The 14929-nt window shown below is 42.8% G+C and overlaps 1 protein-coding gene across 1 annotated transcript in view; it reads left to right on the plus strand.

Annotated features, from left to right (window-relative positions):
- The window catches only part of slco3a1a (solute carrier organic anion transporter family member 3A1a), a 181154-nt gene that overhangs the window by 155818 nt on the left and 10407 nt on the right, over nucleotides 1-14929 (plus strand). Inside the window, 3 exon segments of the mRNA XM_052040509.1 lie at nucleotides 1135-1299; nucleotides 4354-4552; nucleotides 6906-7044. Of these exon segments, the coding sequence (XP_051896469.1) occupies nucleotides 1135-1299; nucleotides 4354-4552; nucleotides 6906-7044 (503 nt within the window).

Below are 14929 nucleotides of genomic sequence, written 5' to 3' on the forward strand. Positions count from 1 at the left end.
TGTTGTACCTCCTCCCCGATGGTAGTAATGTGAAGAGGGCATGTCCCGAGTGGTGAGGGTCCTTAATGATGGACCAGCGGTGGTAACGAGAAGAGGGCATGTCTCGGATCATCAAAAATGATTTCATAAAGTCATCGAGATTTTGAATGTAATAGGAGACCATTCAGTCCATCTGTCCATACTGACCAAAAACTAGCTTAACCTTATTTCCCCACGCTTGGTCTGTAGTCCTGCATGTCACTGCTATTCAAGAATTCATTCAAGTATTTCATTAACATGGTGAGGATTTCTGCCTCTTCTGCCCTTTCCGGCAATGAGTTCCAGACCTTAACATTCATTGACTGAGATAATTTTTTTCTCAACTGCCCTGTAACCCTTCCACTGTAAATGTAATCCTATGCCCCCTAATTACTGACAGAAATAGTAGTATAGCGGTTAGCGTAACGCTATTACAGCACCAGCGACCCGGGTTCAATTCCGGCCACTGTCTGTAAGGAGTTTGTACGTTCTCCCCATGTCTGCGTGGGTTTCCTCTGGGTGCTCCGGTTTCCTCCCACATTCCAAAGACGTACGGGTTAGGAAGTTGTGGGCATGCTACGTTGGCGCCGGAAGCGTGCCGACACTTGTGGGCTGCCCCCAGAACACTCTATGCAAAAGATGTACTTCACTGTGTGTTTTGATGTACATGTGACTAATAAAGATATCTACTGACCCCTTTGCTTTGGGAAATCGGTTCATTCTGTTTTCCTTGCCTTGTCTTCACATCTTGTAATGTTACATATTCATGTTCAAAACTCAGGCCACTTTTTAGGCCGTGAATCTCATGTGGGCTGTACCTCTCTTATTGTCATGGTGAAAACTGGAAACACTCAGCAGGTCAGGCAGCATCTGTGGTGAAAGAAACAGAATCAATATTCCAGGTTCAGAAAGCATCTGTGGAAAGAGAGACAGAATTAACGTTTCGACCTGAAACATTAGCTGTTTCTCTTCCCACAAAAGCTGCCTGAACCTGAAATATTAACTCTGTTTCTTTCTCCACAGACGCTGCCTGACCTGCCAAATGTTTGATTTCAGGTTTCCCAGCATCTGCAGTTTATGGTTTTCTCACTGTTGGGGAACTTGCTTGTGTTTCAGTGATTCCGAAGGTCACCAAGCACTTGCTGTCGAACCCTGTGTTTACCTGCATCGTTCTCGCCGCCTGTATGGAGATTGCAGTGGTCGCTGGGTTTGCTGCCTTCCTGGGCAAGTACCTCGAGCAGCAGTTCAACCTCTCCGCTTCCTCCGCCAATCAGCTGCTGGGTGAGTCGAGCCTCAGGGTCGCCTGCAGTACCAGGCTGTGATGCCAGGGTTAGTTCAGGTGCTGGTGTGAAGTCAGAGGGTTATCACCGCCCGTAGTTGTATTGGAAAACCCAACCCAACCACAGCCAATCCCATAGCCTTATGACGACCCAGTCAGAACCAGACCCACACAATTGAGTCCCGTCAGGCCCAGACTGAGAAACCACACTCAATGTTATATTAAACCTTTTAGAATAAACTTGGTTAAAGTAAGGGGTAAGTTGCCTTTTAGAGACATCTCACATCTGATCTCTACCTGTTGTTAACTGGAGACACGAGACTGCGCGTGCTGGGATCTCGAGCAACAAACAAGATGCTGCAGGAACTCAGTGGGTCAGGCAGTATCTGTGGAGGGAAATGGACAGTCCACGTTTTGGGTTGATGCCCTTCATTTGGACTGAAAGAACGAGAGGAGATAGCCAGTATAAAGGGGTGAGGGGAAGGGGCAGAGCAAGAGCTGGCAGGTGATTGGTAGATCCAGGTGAGGGGGATGGCTGGCAGAAGGAGGAGGGAAGAGTGGATATCGCGACAGAGCCTGGGAGGTGATCGGTTGGATTACTAATGGCTTCACAAGTGCGCAGGACCGCAAGGGTAGCATACACCATCACTCCTGCCCATTCCCAAAAAATGAGGCGGAGGGGAGTGACTGTGTATGTTCCTGGAATAAGGACCTGCCCAGCCGCCAGTTTAACTGGCCACTGGCTTAAGCATGTCCGATCCAGAGAGGTCCCAACAGGGTGAAAGCAGGGAGGATGTTTCCTTATCAAAGAATCAAGTACAGAAGCTCCGCGGATTACAGATGATCTAATTTACAGAAACCTGACTTTATGCAAATTCTCCCATAAATTTTTTAAGCATTTTTCAAGCTCGTAATAATAATATCTTCTATGGTATTCATTAATGACAGGATACAATATATATTCTATTAGTTTAATTATGGGGAGTTAGAGTGATTAATCAATAAAATAAAAGATTTATAGCAAATGTATGTCGAGTGAGACGATATGGGTTACGATAGAAAATGGACATTTGTGATTTACAAAGAAATCTGCTTATGGACAGCTCTCAGAAACAGAACCCTTGTGTAACCTGGGGACTGTCTGTGCCGGAGCCACAGGTTAAAAATAAGGAGTTGTCCACTTAAGGGAAAGGATTTTTTTCTTGAGTTTCATCCGTCTTTCAAACTCTCTTCCTCAAAGGGCAGTGGAAGCAGAATCTGGAATATTTCTGAGGCAGAGATAGACAGATACTTGATAAGCAAGGGGGCAAATGGTTACTGAGGGAAGACAGGAATGCAAGGGTGAGATTACAATTGGATCAGCCACAATCGAATTAAATAGTACAGCAGATTCAAGGGGCCAAGTGTCCGAGCCCTGCTCCCAATTCATAAGTTGTTCTGATGTCACTTGTTGAGGCTCTTTTGGAACATGACCACCAGTTTGATCTGGTTGTACCACCAGCCTTGTTATTGTACTGATTTATTTTTTTTTAATTAATTAATCCAATTTAACTATCTCACCCACCAATGTGACCTTCAAACTCCTCTCTTCAGTTTGGCCTCCAGATTATAAGGTGCTGACCCATTACGTTACATACTTATCAAGTTATGAAAAACACTCAGGCAGCTCAAGTGGAAAGAGAAACAGCATTAATGTTTCAGGTTGCAGATCCTTTGTCAGAACTGGGAAAGAGAAATAAAAAGGAGGGCAGATATAACTGCAGAGACGGTGGTGGGAGGGGATGGAAAGGACAAAGGGGATATCTTTGAGCTCCTGGCAGTTCTAGGGTGAACTGCTTGGGACACCCAGTAATCTCTGTGTTCCCGGGTCGGGAGACGGTAACTCAACCAAAGGTCCCATCACTCCTTGTCATCCTGTGACTCCTTACAGAACGCATAGTGGTTGCTAAGGCAATGTTAAGCATCTCCCACCTTGCTCATTCCTCCTGAAAAGGCCCGCAGGACCAAAAGTTACGGTTGCAACTGTGTCTGGAACCACACTGGTTCAGCCATGCCCTTGGCTTAACACATCGAGCAATACTGGCCCCTACATTCTTCTCCCAGTATCATCAATCAGTTCACGCTTGTGATCAGGGTTGACGTGTTTTGACTTAAACTGGTTTTATTTTGATGCCTCTTGAGACATTTTTCTATGTTGCCGGTGTCATACACAAGTTGCATTTGTTGTCGGCAGTTGACTTTAAAAGGCAGAGAGGTTAGTTCCCCATCACTTTCACTAGGCACAGAATTTAGTCGCAAAAGCACGTCATTCTCCACTTCTGAAATTTGGTTCCATTGACTCCAATGCTGACCCCATTGACATAAACTACTATATCAAACATTTAGGGCAAGTGACTACAGATGAATTTTTGCCTTATAACCTGGCTGTCGTATTAATTCTGCACTGTGTTATAAACATAGAAAAACAGGAACAGGAATAGGCCATTCGGCCCTTCAAGTCTGCTCCGCCATCCAACATGTTGATGGTTGATCCTCTATTCCCAACGCCACCAACCTGCTCTCCTCCCAGACGTGGTGATGCCCTCTGTGTCTAGAAATCTACCTACTTTCTCCATAAGCATATTCAGCAATATGGTCTCCTCAGCTCTCTGTAGTAGAGAATTCCACAGGTTCACCATCCACCATGGGAAGAAATTAATCCTCATCTCAGTCCTAAGTTTCTTGTCTTATATCTTGAGTGTGAGACTGTGAGACTCCTACAACTAGACCCAGGAGAAACATCCTCTCTGCATCCAGCCTGTTACACCTTGCCAGAATTCGGTACATTTCAATAAGATCTTCTAAACCCTGATGAATACCAGCCTAGTTGCCCCATTCTCTCCTGATGGGACAGCCCCACCATTCTAGGAATTAGTTTAGTGAACATCCATTGCACTTTCTCTGTGGTAAGTATATCCTTTCTTCAGTAAAGAGACCAGAACTGTCATCATACTCCAGGTGTGGTTCCATCAAAGCCCCGTGTAACTGTAGTAAGTTTTCTCCTCCCAATCCCACAGGAATGACAGCCATTCCCTGTGCATGTCTGGGAATCTTCCTTGGAGGGCTGCTGGTGAAGAAGCTCAGCTTGACAGCCCTTGGTGCTGTTCGAATGGCCATGTTAGTCAACCTCATCTCCACCGGATGCTACATTTCCTTCCTCTTCCTTGGATGTGATACAGGACCCATAGCCGGAGTCACTGTTCCTTATGGAAACACGTGAGTAAAAATTGTGAAACCCATTGTGTTGGACCTGAGGATTTTGGAGGCTTTCTTTCTTAGATTTGGGGAAAAAAAGATAACATTGTTCTGCAAGCAAATGCATATTCAGAGGTATTCCTCAATTTACGAATGTTTGATGTATGAATTTTTGCTATAACGTCATTGACTCTTTGGGATACAAGTCTTTGGTTTACAAAGTGATTTTTCGCTATAACAAACAGTGCCCTTCTCCATGAACAGAAACACATTGTACCAAATTCCCAATAATATATTTTGCCCAGCCTTTCCGATTCATAAAACTTTGCTAAACAAAATGTTTTCCAAGAACACACCCCCTTCGTCACTAGAGGAATGGCTGTACTCCAGTGCCCTCCCGAAGACCCAAAATGAAGTTAGGGGAGGTGAGAGGATATTAGGTGGAAGAGTGTGACATACAAGAGCTTAGCTCAGGTCAGGCCCTAGAGTGAAGCGTCTGGATTAACATAGATGGGGCAAAACAGCTAGATTCCACTCAGCGCAGCTACCAGTAGTAATGCTGTACATGATCCTCCTCCACATGGCATAGTGTTGACACTTTGAGCCTCGACCCTGACTGGTGATGCACATGCTTCACCTGTCTGTAATGCTGGAATAGACCAGGAATGAGGGGTTACACACATCTGTCCCCATTGTGCATCTGCACAGTCATGAGCCCTCAATAGTACAACCTTAAGTGCAGCAGTGTTAGGGACATCCCGAGATAAGGAAAAGTGAAACTATCCATGGGCATGAGGAGGAGGAGACAAGTTGAATAGGAGAGGGAAGCTAAATGGTAATTTAACAAAAAAATTGGTATTGGTGAATTATTGTCACATGTACTGACACACAGTGAAAGGCTTTTGTTTGCATGCCATCCAGACACATCATTCCATACAGAAGTACAACGAGGTAGTACAAATGGAAAACAATAACAGAATGCAGAATATAGTGTTACAGTTACAGAGAAAGTGAAATGCAGGCAGACAAATAAAATGCAAGGGCTATGATGAGGTAGACTGAGAGATCGTGAGTTCATATTCATTGTGTAAGAGGTCCATTCAAGAGTCTTATAACAGTGGGATTGAAGCTATTCTTGAGTCTGGTGCTATGTGTTCTCAAGCTTTAGTATCTTCTGCCGAATGGGAGGGGGGAGAAGACAGAATGACTGGGGTGGGAGAGGACAGAAATTGACGGAAAGAGCATCTCAGGGCCAAGAAAGTTTAAGAGCGTGACTATAGTCCCCACCTTGTGTGGAACAGCCTGGGAGATTCACTGGCATATATTACTGGTTTGGAATCAAGCACAAGAAAGGAAATGTATTGATGTTATATCAAACTGAACTAAAAATAATAAACTCTGCAATTAATCTGTGTTGTGTAAATTTAAACTCTGCTTGCAAAAGTTAGATAATATATCAAATGATTATGGTTTGAAGAATGCAAATGATGTAGGATTCAATGATCAGATACCAGTTAGTATTTAAACTTTTGATATTCAGTGATAAGGGTTACAAAGGTACTAACACATCTAAAGTTGGATCTTCCTTGTATTGGAAGCAGGTATCTGTACGGTTGCCTGTTTGTTAATTTAGGAGAGATAAAGAAATACAGGGTGAGTACGTTACTGATAAAATAGAAGTGAGCATTTGCAACACAGAGGGGAGTGAAGAGTAAAGATTAAAGGGGGATTATTTAGTAGACAAATTAAAGATTGCCAAATGAGCTTTAGCCCTGGCCGTTACCTCTCTTAATCTATCCCATCACCTTGACAACAATTGCATTTATATCGAGCCCCTCATGGAAAATTAGCCTTCGGTGCTGCGTAGGGCTACAGAAGACAAAAATCAGAGAAACATAGACATGTATAGCACAGGAATGGGCCCTTTCGGCCTCACTCATCCATGCCAACCCTGATGCCCATCTACACTAATCTCATTTGGGTGCTGAGCAAAGAATTAGGCAGATTACCCCTGAGTTTGGTCAGTAGGGTGGGTCTTAAAGGGGAAGAGGAATGCAGAGCAGCTTAGGAAAGTTCAAGAGATTTGAGGCCCAGATATGTCAAGGTCTGTCCACAGCTGGTGGGGGAGACTGAACAAGGCAAAAAGGAATGGAGATCTCTGACAGAGCGGGAGGACTGGAGGAGGTTACAGAAACCATGACGGGATTTAAACTCTAAGCATGAAAATATTAAATCTGGTTCTTCAGTAGGTGAGGGTGAGGGGAACCAATAGACAGTGTGGATTGTAAGGACATCGCATTGGAGGCTGTACAACTGCAATCTAGAGACTGTCATTCAGAGGAGGGTTATTGCATTTCTCTGCTTTACTTTGCAGTACTGTGTCAGATGCAGATTTGGACCCTTATGCTCCTTGCAACAGTGACTGCAATTGCAAGACGACAGCTTACAATCCAGTCTGTGGGTCAGATGGAGTTACCTACCTGTCTTCTTGCTTTGCTGGCTGCTCCAGTGTGGTAAGTTAATACCCATTAACATCGAGAAAGGTAGTTGCAACGCGCCTCACAGCCAATAGAACTTGACAGCTGGCACCCTACAAGGCAGCACTGTCACATCTGTAACCAACTCACTGTCCACCAATTTACAAGCTTTGCATGGTGTCCATCAAGACCTATGACTTTGAAGCATGAGAATGAGAAAGAATTATCATCTAGGGAGTAGGTAAAATGAAGCCAGTTTGAACAATTACAACCAAGAACCACTGCAGGTAACATCTTGTAGAGCTGGGGCAAACCAGAGTGGAGTTGCTGGTCTGTTTAAGGTTTCTCCCCTGATCCATGAATCATCTACTGGTAACAACAGTTTCCTCTACATGATGTAAACTAGTTACAAGCTTGTACGCCTACATCTAAACTTTTTTACTCCAAGGAGAATAACTGCACAAGAGAGCGGGAGAGGGCTAGTATGAAGTATAACAGTTTGAAGCCACAAACAATCTGCTGGAGGAACTCAGCGGGTCGAGCAGCGTCTGTGGGGGGAGAGGAACTGTCGAAGTTTCGGGTCGAAATGCTGACATTTCCTCTCCCCCCAGCAGACGCTGCTCGACCCGCTGTTCCTCCAGCAGATTGTTTGTGGCTTCAGATTCCAGCATCTGCAGTCTCTTGTGGGTCCATATAACAGTTTGAATCTGTGTGTAATTTCTCTATTATCCCCTGAACTTAACCTCCAATCTGTTCAAAATAGAAAAAAGAACATCAGACACTGGGACTGGTTTTACTGAATTAATTGGGACTTATGAAACAAAATCATACTTTTTTTCTATTTTTATGCACAGATGAAAATTTAATCATAACACTTGGGCATCTGGGCCTCTCTTTGTCACATTGACTCACAGCCCTGATATTCATTTGCTGTTTTAAAATTACTTTCACACGTAATCAGAAAATTAATGAGCCATTTTATATTAAATTGCAGCTGCATGAAACCTTGGCATAAAAAATTATTCTCTTTGTTTCTATTGTTAAGTAAAATACTTAATTTTCTTTTTTTTTTGCTGCCTGCATCAGACAGTAGATGTGCATTGTTGATAATGCGATGCATCAGTATTCAGCAGCATGCAAACTTACTCATTAGCCAAGGTCAATGAATAGTTTAAGGCTAATATCAGCTTATGGAATACAAGAATGATCATCCTGGAATTACACTGAGAGGTTATTAACTGTCAATCCACCTGTTACTCAACAGGAATGCATTCACTCCTTGAAGGTTTATCATAACAACAGCAACACTACATTTATATAGCACTGTTAATGGAGTAAAATCTTTCCAAAGCACTTCATAGCAGTGTAATTAGTCTAAAAAAAATTGAATAACAGATTAATAAATGTAAAAGACAGATTTCTGGAGCCCCCTTCCAAATTCTCATGATGTGCCAAAGCTTTATATAGCCAATGAAGTATTTTTGAATCACAGTCTGTGTTGCAATGAACAGCACTGTCAATCTCTGCACAGCAAGCTCCCAGTTTGATGACGAGTTACTCTGATAACACTTGATTTCCCTGTAGAAATGTAAAAAAAACTTTTCCCTGTGAAAAAAGAACCCCCACAAACAATGAGATAAAAAGTAGATGTTCTATTTCGACAGTAAAGGGGAAGGTATTCACTACACAGGTTCCAGAGATATGGGTTTGCTATTGAGGAGAGGCTTGAGAGAATGAATTTCTTTTAATTTCTGGCAACTCAATGCCATGGGAACAGGAGTCGCCCAATCAGCTTCTCAAGCCTTTTGCTCCATTCAGTAGGACCACATTATATCTTTAGCTTTGGTTCCATAACTCATAATACTGCTGCCTAACAAAAATCTCAGTCTTGAAATTTTGGTATTGGTATCGGTTTATTATTGTCACTTGTACCGAGGTACAGTGAAAAACTTGTCTTACAAACCGATCTTACAGGTCAATTCATTACACAGTGCAGTTACATCAAGTTAGTACAGAGTGCATTGATGTAGTACAGGTAAAAAAAACAATAACAGTACAGAGTGAAGTGTCACAGCTACAGAGAAAGTGCAGTGCAATAAGGTACAAGGTCACAACAAGGTAGATCTGAGGTCATGAGGTCATAGGTCATAGTCCATCTCATTGTATAAGGGAACTGTTCAATAGTCTTATCACTGTGGGGTAGAAGCTGTCCTTAGGTCTGGTGGTACGTGCCCTCAGGCACCTGTTCACTGTTTTTCAGTTCACTGACAAAAACATAAAGTCACGGAATCAGAGAATTGCTGCCTGCAAGGAGGCCATTTGGCCCATTGAGGTTATGCCAGCTCCTGGTGGATCAATCCTGTCAGTCCTATTTCCCCCCTTCTTTTTCCCCACTACCCCCCCCCCCAAATTATCCTTTCTCGATCCCCAACAATGCGTATGTTGTTGGAGCAGTCTTTCTGTTATTCGCCTCTCTCTTTGTAAAGGAGTGTTTTCTGATCTCACTGCTGGTGGCCTAACTCCAGTTTTGAAATCTTGTCTTGGCCCCTTTCACCAGAAGAAATGAATTTGCTTGATCCACCTTTGATCGCCTTAGAACCCCTCGAATAGATCACCTCACAATCTTCAAAAGTCAATCCCACCAACCGGGCCAAGATTAAGAACTAAACTGAGAATACCAAATATTAAAATGAATTGATGTGGCTAACTTGAATATGTAGGACCTTCACAGAGAAGGGTTTGGATTTGAACCCTGAACTAAGAGACAGGTTCACACTTACCATGAAAATTGTCCTTCTTTGAATATCCTTCCATGGAATATGGGCACCACAGACAAGGCCAGCATTCAGAAGGATGAGAGGATTTCTCATTGAAACCAATAGGCCTGGATGGAGTGGGAATGGAAAGATGTTTCCATTAGTAGGAGAGTCTAGGATCTGAGGGCACAGCCTCAGAATAAATGAACACCCATTTAGAACTGAGATGAGGAGGAACTTCTTAAGCCAGAGAGTGGTGAATCTGTAGAATTCATTGCCATGGAGAGCTGTGGAGGCTAAGGCAGAGATTGAAAGGTTCTTCATTAGTAAGTGGGTTAAGGGTTACGGGAAGAAGGAGGGAGAATGGGGTTGAGAAAACAAAATCAGCCATGATTGAATGGCGGAGGAGACTCGATGGGCCGAATGGTCTAAATCTGCTCTTATATCTTATGGTCTTATTCATTTCCCACCCATAGTTGCCTTTAAGAGGTCTTTTTGAACTGCTGTGATCAAGCAAGGTCGAGTTTATTGTCATGTGCACAAGTACAGTGAGGTACAGGTACATTGAAAATCTTGCTTTCAGCAACATCACAGGCACCTAGGTACAGACAACACACAGAATATCAATTATACATAAATTATACAAGACAGTGAAGAGAAAGAGGAAAAAAACTGTGCAAAAACAAGACATCAGTGCAGAAAAACCACAATCAGAGACTAGTCGTTGGTAGTGCAAGAGGTGGTCCATGTTGTAATGCCTCTCCTGTAGTGCAGTTAAATATTTGGTGAGGTTGCAGACTGGTGTGCTGTTTCTGTAGTCTCAAGATGAACGTCAGGTGATCAGCACAACTTCATTCTTTTTTTTTGTCGTGGCTTAATGCACCGAGTGATTTCTCAGGTCATTCTCAGAACAGTTAAGTGGCAACCAGGCTGCTGTGGGTCTAAAGTCAGTATTGGCGAGACTGGGCAAGGACTGCAGACTTCCTTCTCCAGACTGAGTTCAAGGTAATTCAGTGGCTTCATTGCTGTTACAAGCACTCGTAACATTTCAGAATTTTAACCAGCTGAATTTAAATTCCTCAGCTGGTGTGATTTTAACTCAAGAAAATTTTTTAAAAACTGCAGTTGTTTGAAATGTAAAACAACATGCTAAAAATACTCAACAGGTCGGGAGGCTGAGACCCTTCTTCGAGCTGAAACTCTTACCTCCGTTTCTTTTCCCATAGATGCAGCCCAACCTGCTGAGTATTTCTCGCATTTTCTGATTTGAACTCATATTTCTCGATTATATTTTTCCACACCTCTGGATTACTAGCGCAGTAATATAACCATCATGTTAACCTATACAATGACTTGTGAAGCTGACAATGATTTTGCTCAGTTTTTTTAAAAAATGTTTAATCGGAGATCTACTCTATAATTATTTAGGGTAAAAGGTATTATGAAGAACATTGGTAGCTTTTTTAATTAATGACTACACACTATTGAAGGCTATTATTTCAGTGTCTCAACTGGTGACAGACTCATAATGGGTTAGTTATAAAGGATAACATGGAGAAAGTTCAGCTGAATAGTTCCCCTTTGTCGTGTTGATCACGGAATGCGTCTCTCGTTGGGTAAACCACATGAATATGCCATGCTACGCAAAGAATCGTTGTCGGTTGCTGTTCCAACTTCTGATTCTGCTCTTTGCAAAATATGAGAAACACTTCAACAAAGTACATTGTACCTGTATTTCCCTTCACACCTCCATGGAGTTCTGTCTTGCTGAGGATCCCCATCACTTACACTGGGCAATCAGCTCTTGCTTCCATCGATTTCAACGGGGAATGCAGGATTTCAGACATGAAAGAATGAGAAAGGAGAGTTCCTTTTCTAAATTATTTTGGCTTTGTTTATAGTACAACAATTGCTTAATGTTTAGCAGATTCTATTTTTCAAAATAAGTTAATAATTTTTAGTTATGTATTTCAATAGTATTTAAATACTTCTCAATGTCAGCGAAGTTCAGAAACATTTATAATCCCTGACACTGACAGCTGACGATGCTTTGGGAGTAGGCTTTGCCAGCTGCTAAAGCTCTTCAGAGGATTTTTAAACTTTACAGTTGTGCTGCTGGAGGCTTTATCACTCTCAGAATAACCTGCTGAAGACCAAGAGGGTTTGCGCCAGCAAGGGAGGACCCCCAAATCCGAATCAGGTACAATTGTGCTAAGAATGACCATGGGCAGTTGACCATGCCAGCAAAATCTGACCCAATGCTTAAGAGATTTTGTTTCCCTAATGGTGTTTGTTGTAATGCATAGAATCACAGAAAGTTATGGCACTGAGTGAGGCCATTTGACCCATTGTGCCCTTGCTAGCTGACAAGTTGAGACTAATATCACTTCCAACCTTAGTCCATAGTTGTATAAGGGTCATGTATGAGGGACCTACCAAATGTGGGGTAGAAAATGGACCTTTGTCCATCTGCTTTCAAAATGGAATTGGAATTGGTTTATTATTGTCATGTGTACTGAGGTACAGTGAAAAACTTGCCTTGCATGCCATTCATACATATCGATCCATTACACAGTGCATTGAGGTAGTACAAGATAAAACAACAACAGAATGCAGAGTAAAGTGTAATAGCTACAGCGAAAGTGCAGTTCAGGTAGACAATAAGGTGCAAGGTCATAACGAGGTAAATTGTGAGGTCGAGAGTCCATCTAATTGTACTAGGGAACCGTTCAACAGTCTAATAATAGTGGGATAGAAGCTGTCCTTGAGCCTGGTGGTACGTGCTTTCAGGCTTTTGTATCTTCTGCCCAATGGGAGAGGGAAGAAGGGAGAATTCCTGGGTGGGTGGGGACTTTGATTATGCTGGCTGCTTTACTGAGGCAGAGAGAAGCGTAGACAGAGTCCATGGAGGGGACGCTGCTTTCCGTGATGTGCTGAGCTGTGTCTACAACTCTCTGCAGTTTCTTGCGGTCACAGGCAGAGCAGTTGCCATATCAAGCCAGGATGCATCCAGATAGGATGCTTTCTGTGGTGCATCGATAAAAATTGGTGAGGGTTGTCGGATCCGGTTATTTTCGAATCCGCAGGTTCTTTCAAGAGTCCAAGAATGAGTTGAAAACAACTTGGTACTTCACAAAGTTTTATTGGAAAAGTTTAAAACAAAGAAACAGTCACAGAGCACACGGCACTAGCTTTACTGCTAGGAGATGAGCCGAGACGAACTAAAGATGAGCTAGGGCCAGGGTGGGGGTGGGGGGGGGGGGGGGGAAGGCGGGGTGGGAGAGAGCAAGAGAGAGATTAACAAAAAATGACACCTTTTATACCTGAGATAAGAGGTACTCCTTAGCTAACAATAGTCCAATCAGAAAACCTATTTGATACCTGTGGCCAAACCAACCAATGAAAAAGCACATATTCACTTGATGGACAAACCAATAAGCTAGGAAGCAGCCATTCCTTGTGCAGCTACCTGAGGTATATTAAATACTTTACATGTTTAAAGAAACTACTTAAAACAGTCGAATCCAACAGGGTGAATGGGGACATGCCAAATTTCTTTAACCTCCTGAGGGAGGTAGAAGCACTACTGAGCTTTCTTGGCAAATAATGGAAAATAAGACCAAAAAGACCAATTTTGTAAGACTCCTGTATCATGAAGATGTAAGAGCAGCAACCATTTATAAAGGACATTAACCATAAATTCTCCCTAAACTTTTCACAGAGGGATCGTCAAACAAAAGTTGTCACCAGGACAATATTAATGCAGTTGACACAAAGTAGTAGCTTTCTAAGAAGCACCTTAAAGGTGATGAAGCTCAAAGAAATTCCAGCCTGATACACTTCAAGCCCACATTTGTCAATATCTTTGTTTGGTCCCTAAACAGGGAATGTTTTATCCCAGGCAACAGATCTCCTTAAGTCTGTCAAGCCACACTCCCCTTATCTCCAAATTATCACAATCCCTTCCCCAAAACCCCCCCCCCCCCCCAAAGTACCATCACATTATCTCTCCCTACCACTTACCTGAAGGTCAAAGAGGGCAACAAGTAGCCAAGTTAGTTCAGGAAAAAACAACACACTGACTTTAATTTATTGCATACTTGAAATAATCATGAAAAATGAGGCTCAATTTTGGATGAACCTTAAGTCTCAAGGTTCAGATAGAAATGGAAAAAAATCCTGAAGTAATCCTTTGCAATCCTTGGCAATCTCCCGGGAATAAAACGCGGCTGCTGCCATCGTACCTAGACCAGTGGTGGATGAGTTGCCGTGTCGCATTTTGCTTGAGAAAAACCCCTAGGTCCAGAAGCAGGCACTGAGAATCCACACCTTTTGACGGCAAAGCTCTTTCATTTCAGCATTTAGGAACAAGCTCTCCTTTTCCCATTGTTTAGTCTTTGATCTTTCATGAAAGCTTTAAGAAGATAATGATAGGTTTTGTGCCAAGGAATCTGTCTGAATCTTCCCACACAGCTTGAAACCTGTCTTGGCAAAGCTCTCCCACACTAATTCTTCATATTTCACCCCTAAGTACTGCATCAGTCCAACTCTCTTTGCTAGTCCCAGACCTCTCACAGATATCTTTGCTTGTTCGATTCTGACATCCTACACATCCCCAGATTCAATTGTTCCACAAACAGCAGCCATGCCTGTAACTGCCAAACCCCTTGGCTCTGGAATTCCCTCCTTAAACCTCTCTGTTTACCTTTAAAATGCTCTTTAAAACTGATCTGTTCAACCAAGCCTTTGGTCACTTGTACTGGTGTCTTACTACATTCCGTTTGACAACCCTCCCTTGAAGGACCATCAACCAAAGGTGTCTAAATGCAAGTTATTACTAAATATTTGTAACTTTGCCTCCTCCATTCCAATATGGAACGAGCTGCCAGAGGAAGTGGTTGAGGCAGGTACATTAACAACATTTAAAAGACACTTGGACAGGTACACAGATAGAAAAGGTTTAGGGGGATATAGGCCAAATGTGGGCAAATGGGAACAACTTAGATGGGTGTCTTGGTCAGCATTGACCAGTTGGGCCAAAGGGCCAGTTTCCGTGCTACGTGACTCTATGACTGTCTGCTGTGTAATTCTGAACATCATTCTGTTCCAAAGCTGCATTATATTTATTCAGTCACAGGATAAGGGTTTCATCGGCAAGGCCAACA

The sequence above is a fragment of the Pristis pectinata genome, chromosome 28 (genome assembly GCF_009764475.1).
Source record: "Pristis pectinata isolate sPriPec2 chromosome 28, sPriPec2.1.pri, whole genome shotgun sequence".
In the NCBI taxonomy this organism is placed as follows: domain Eukaryota; kingdom Metazoa; phylum Chordata; class Chondrichthyes; order Rhinopristiformes; family Pristidae; genus Pristis; species Pristis pectinata.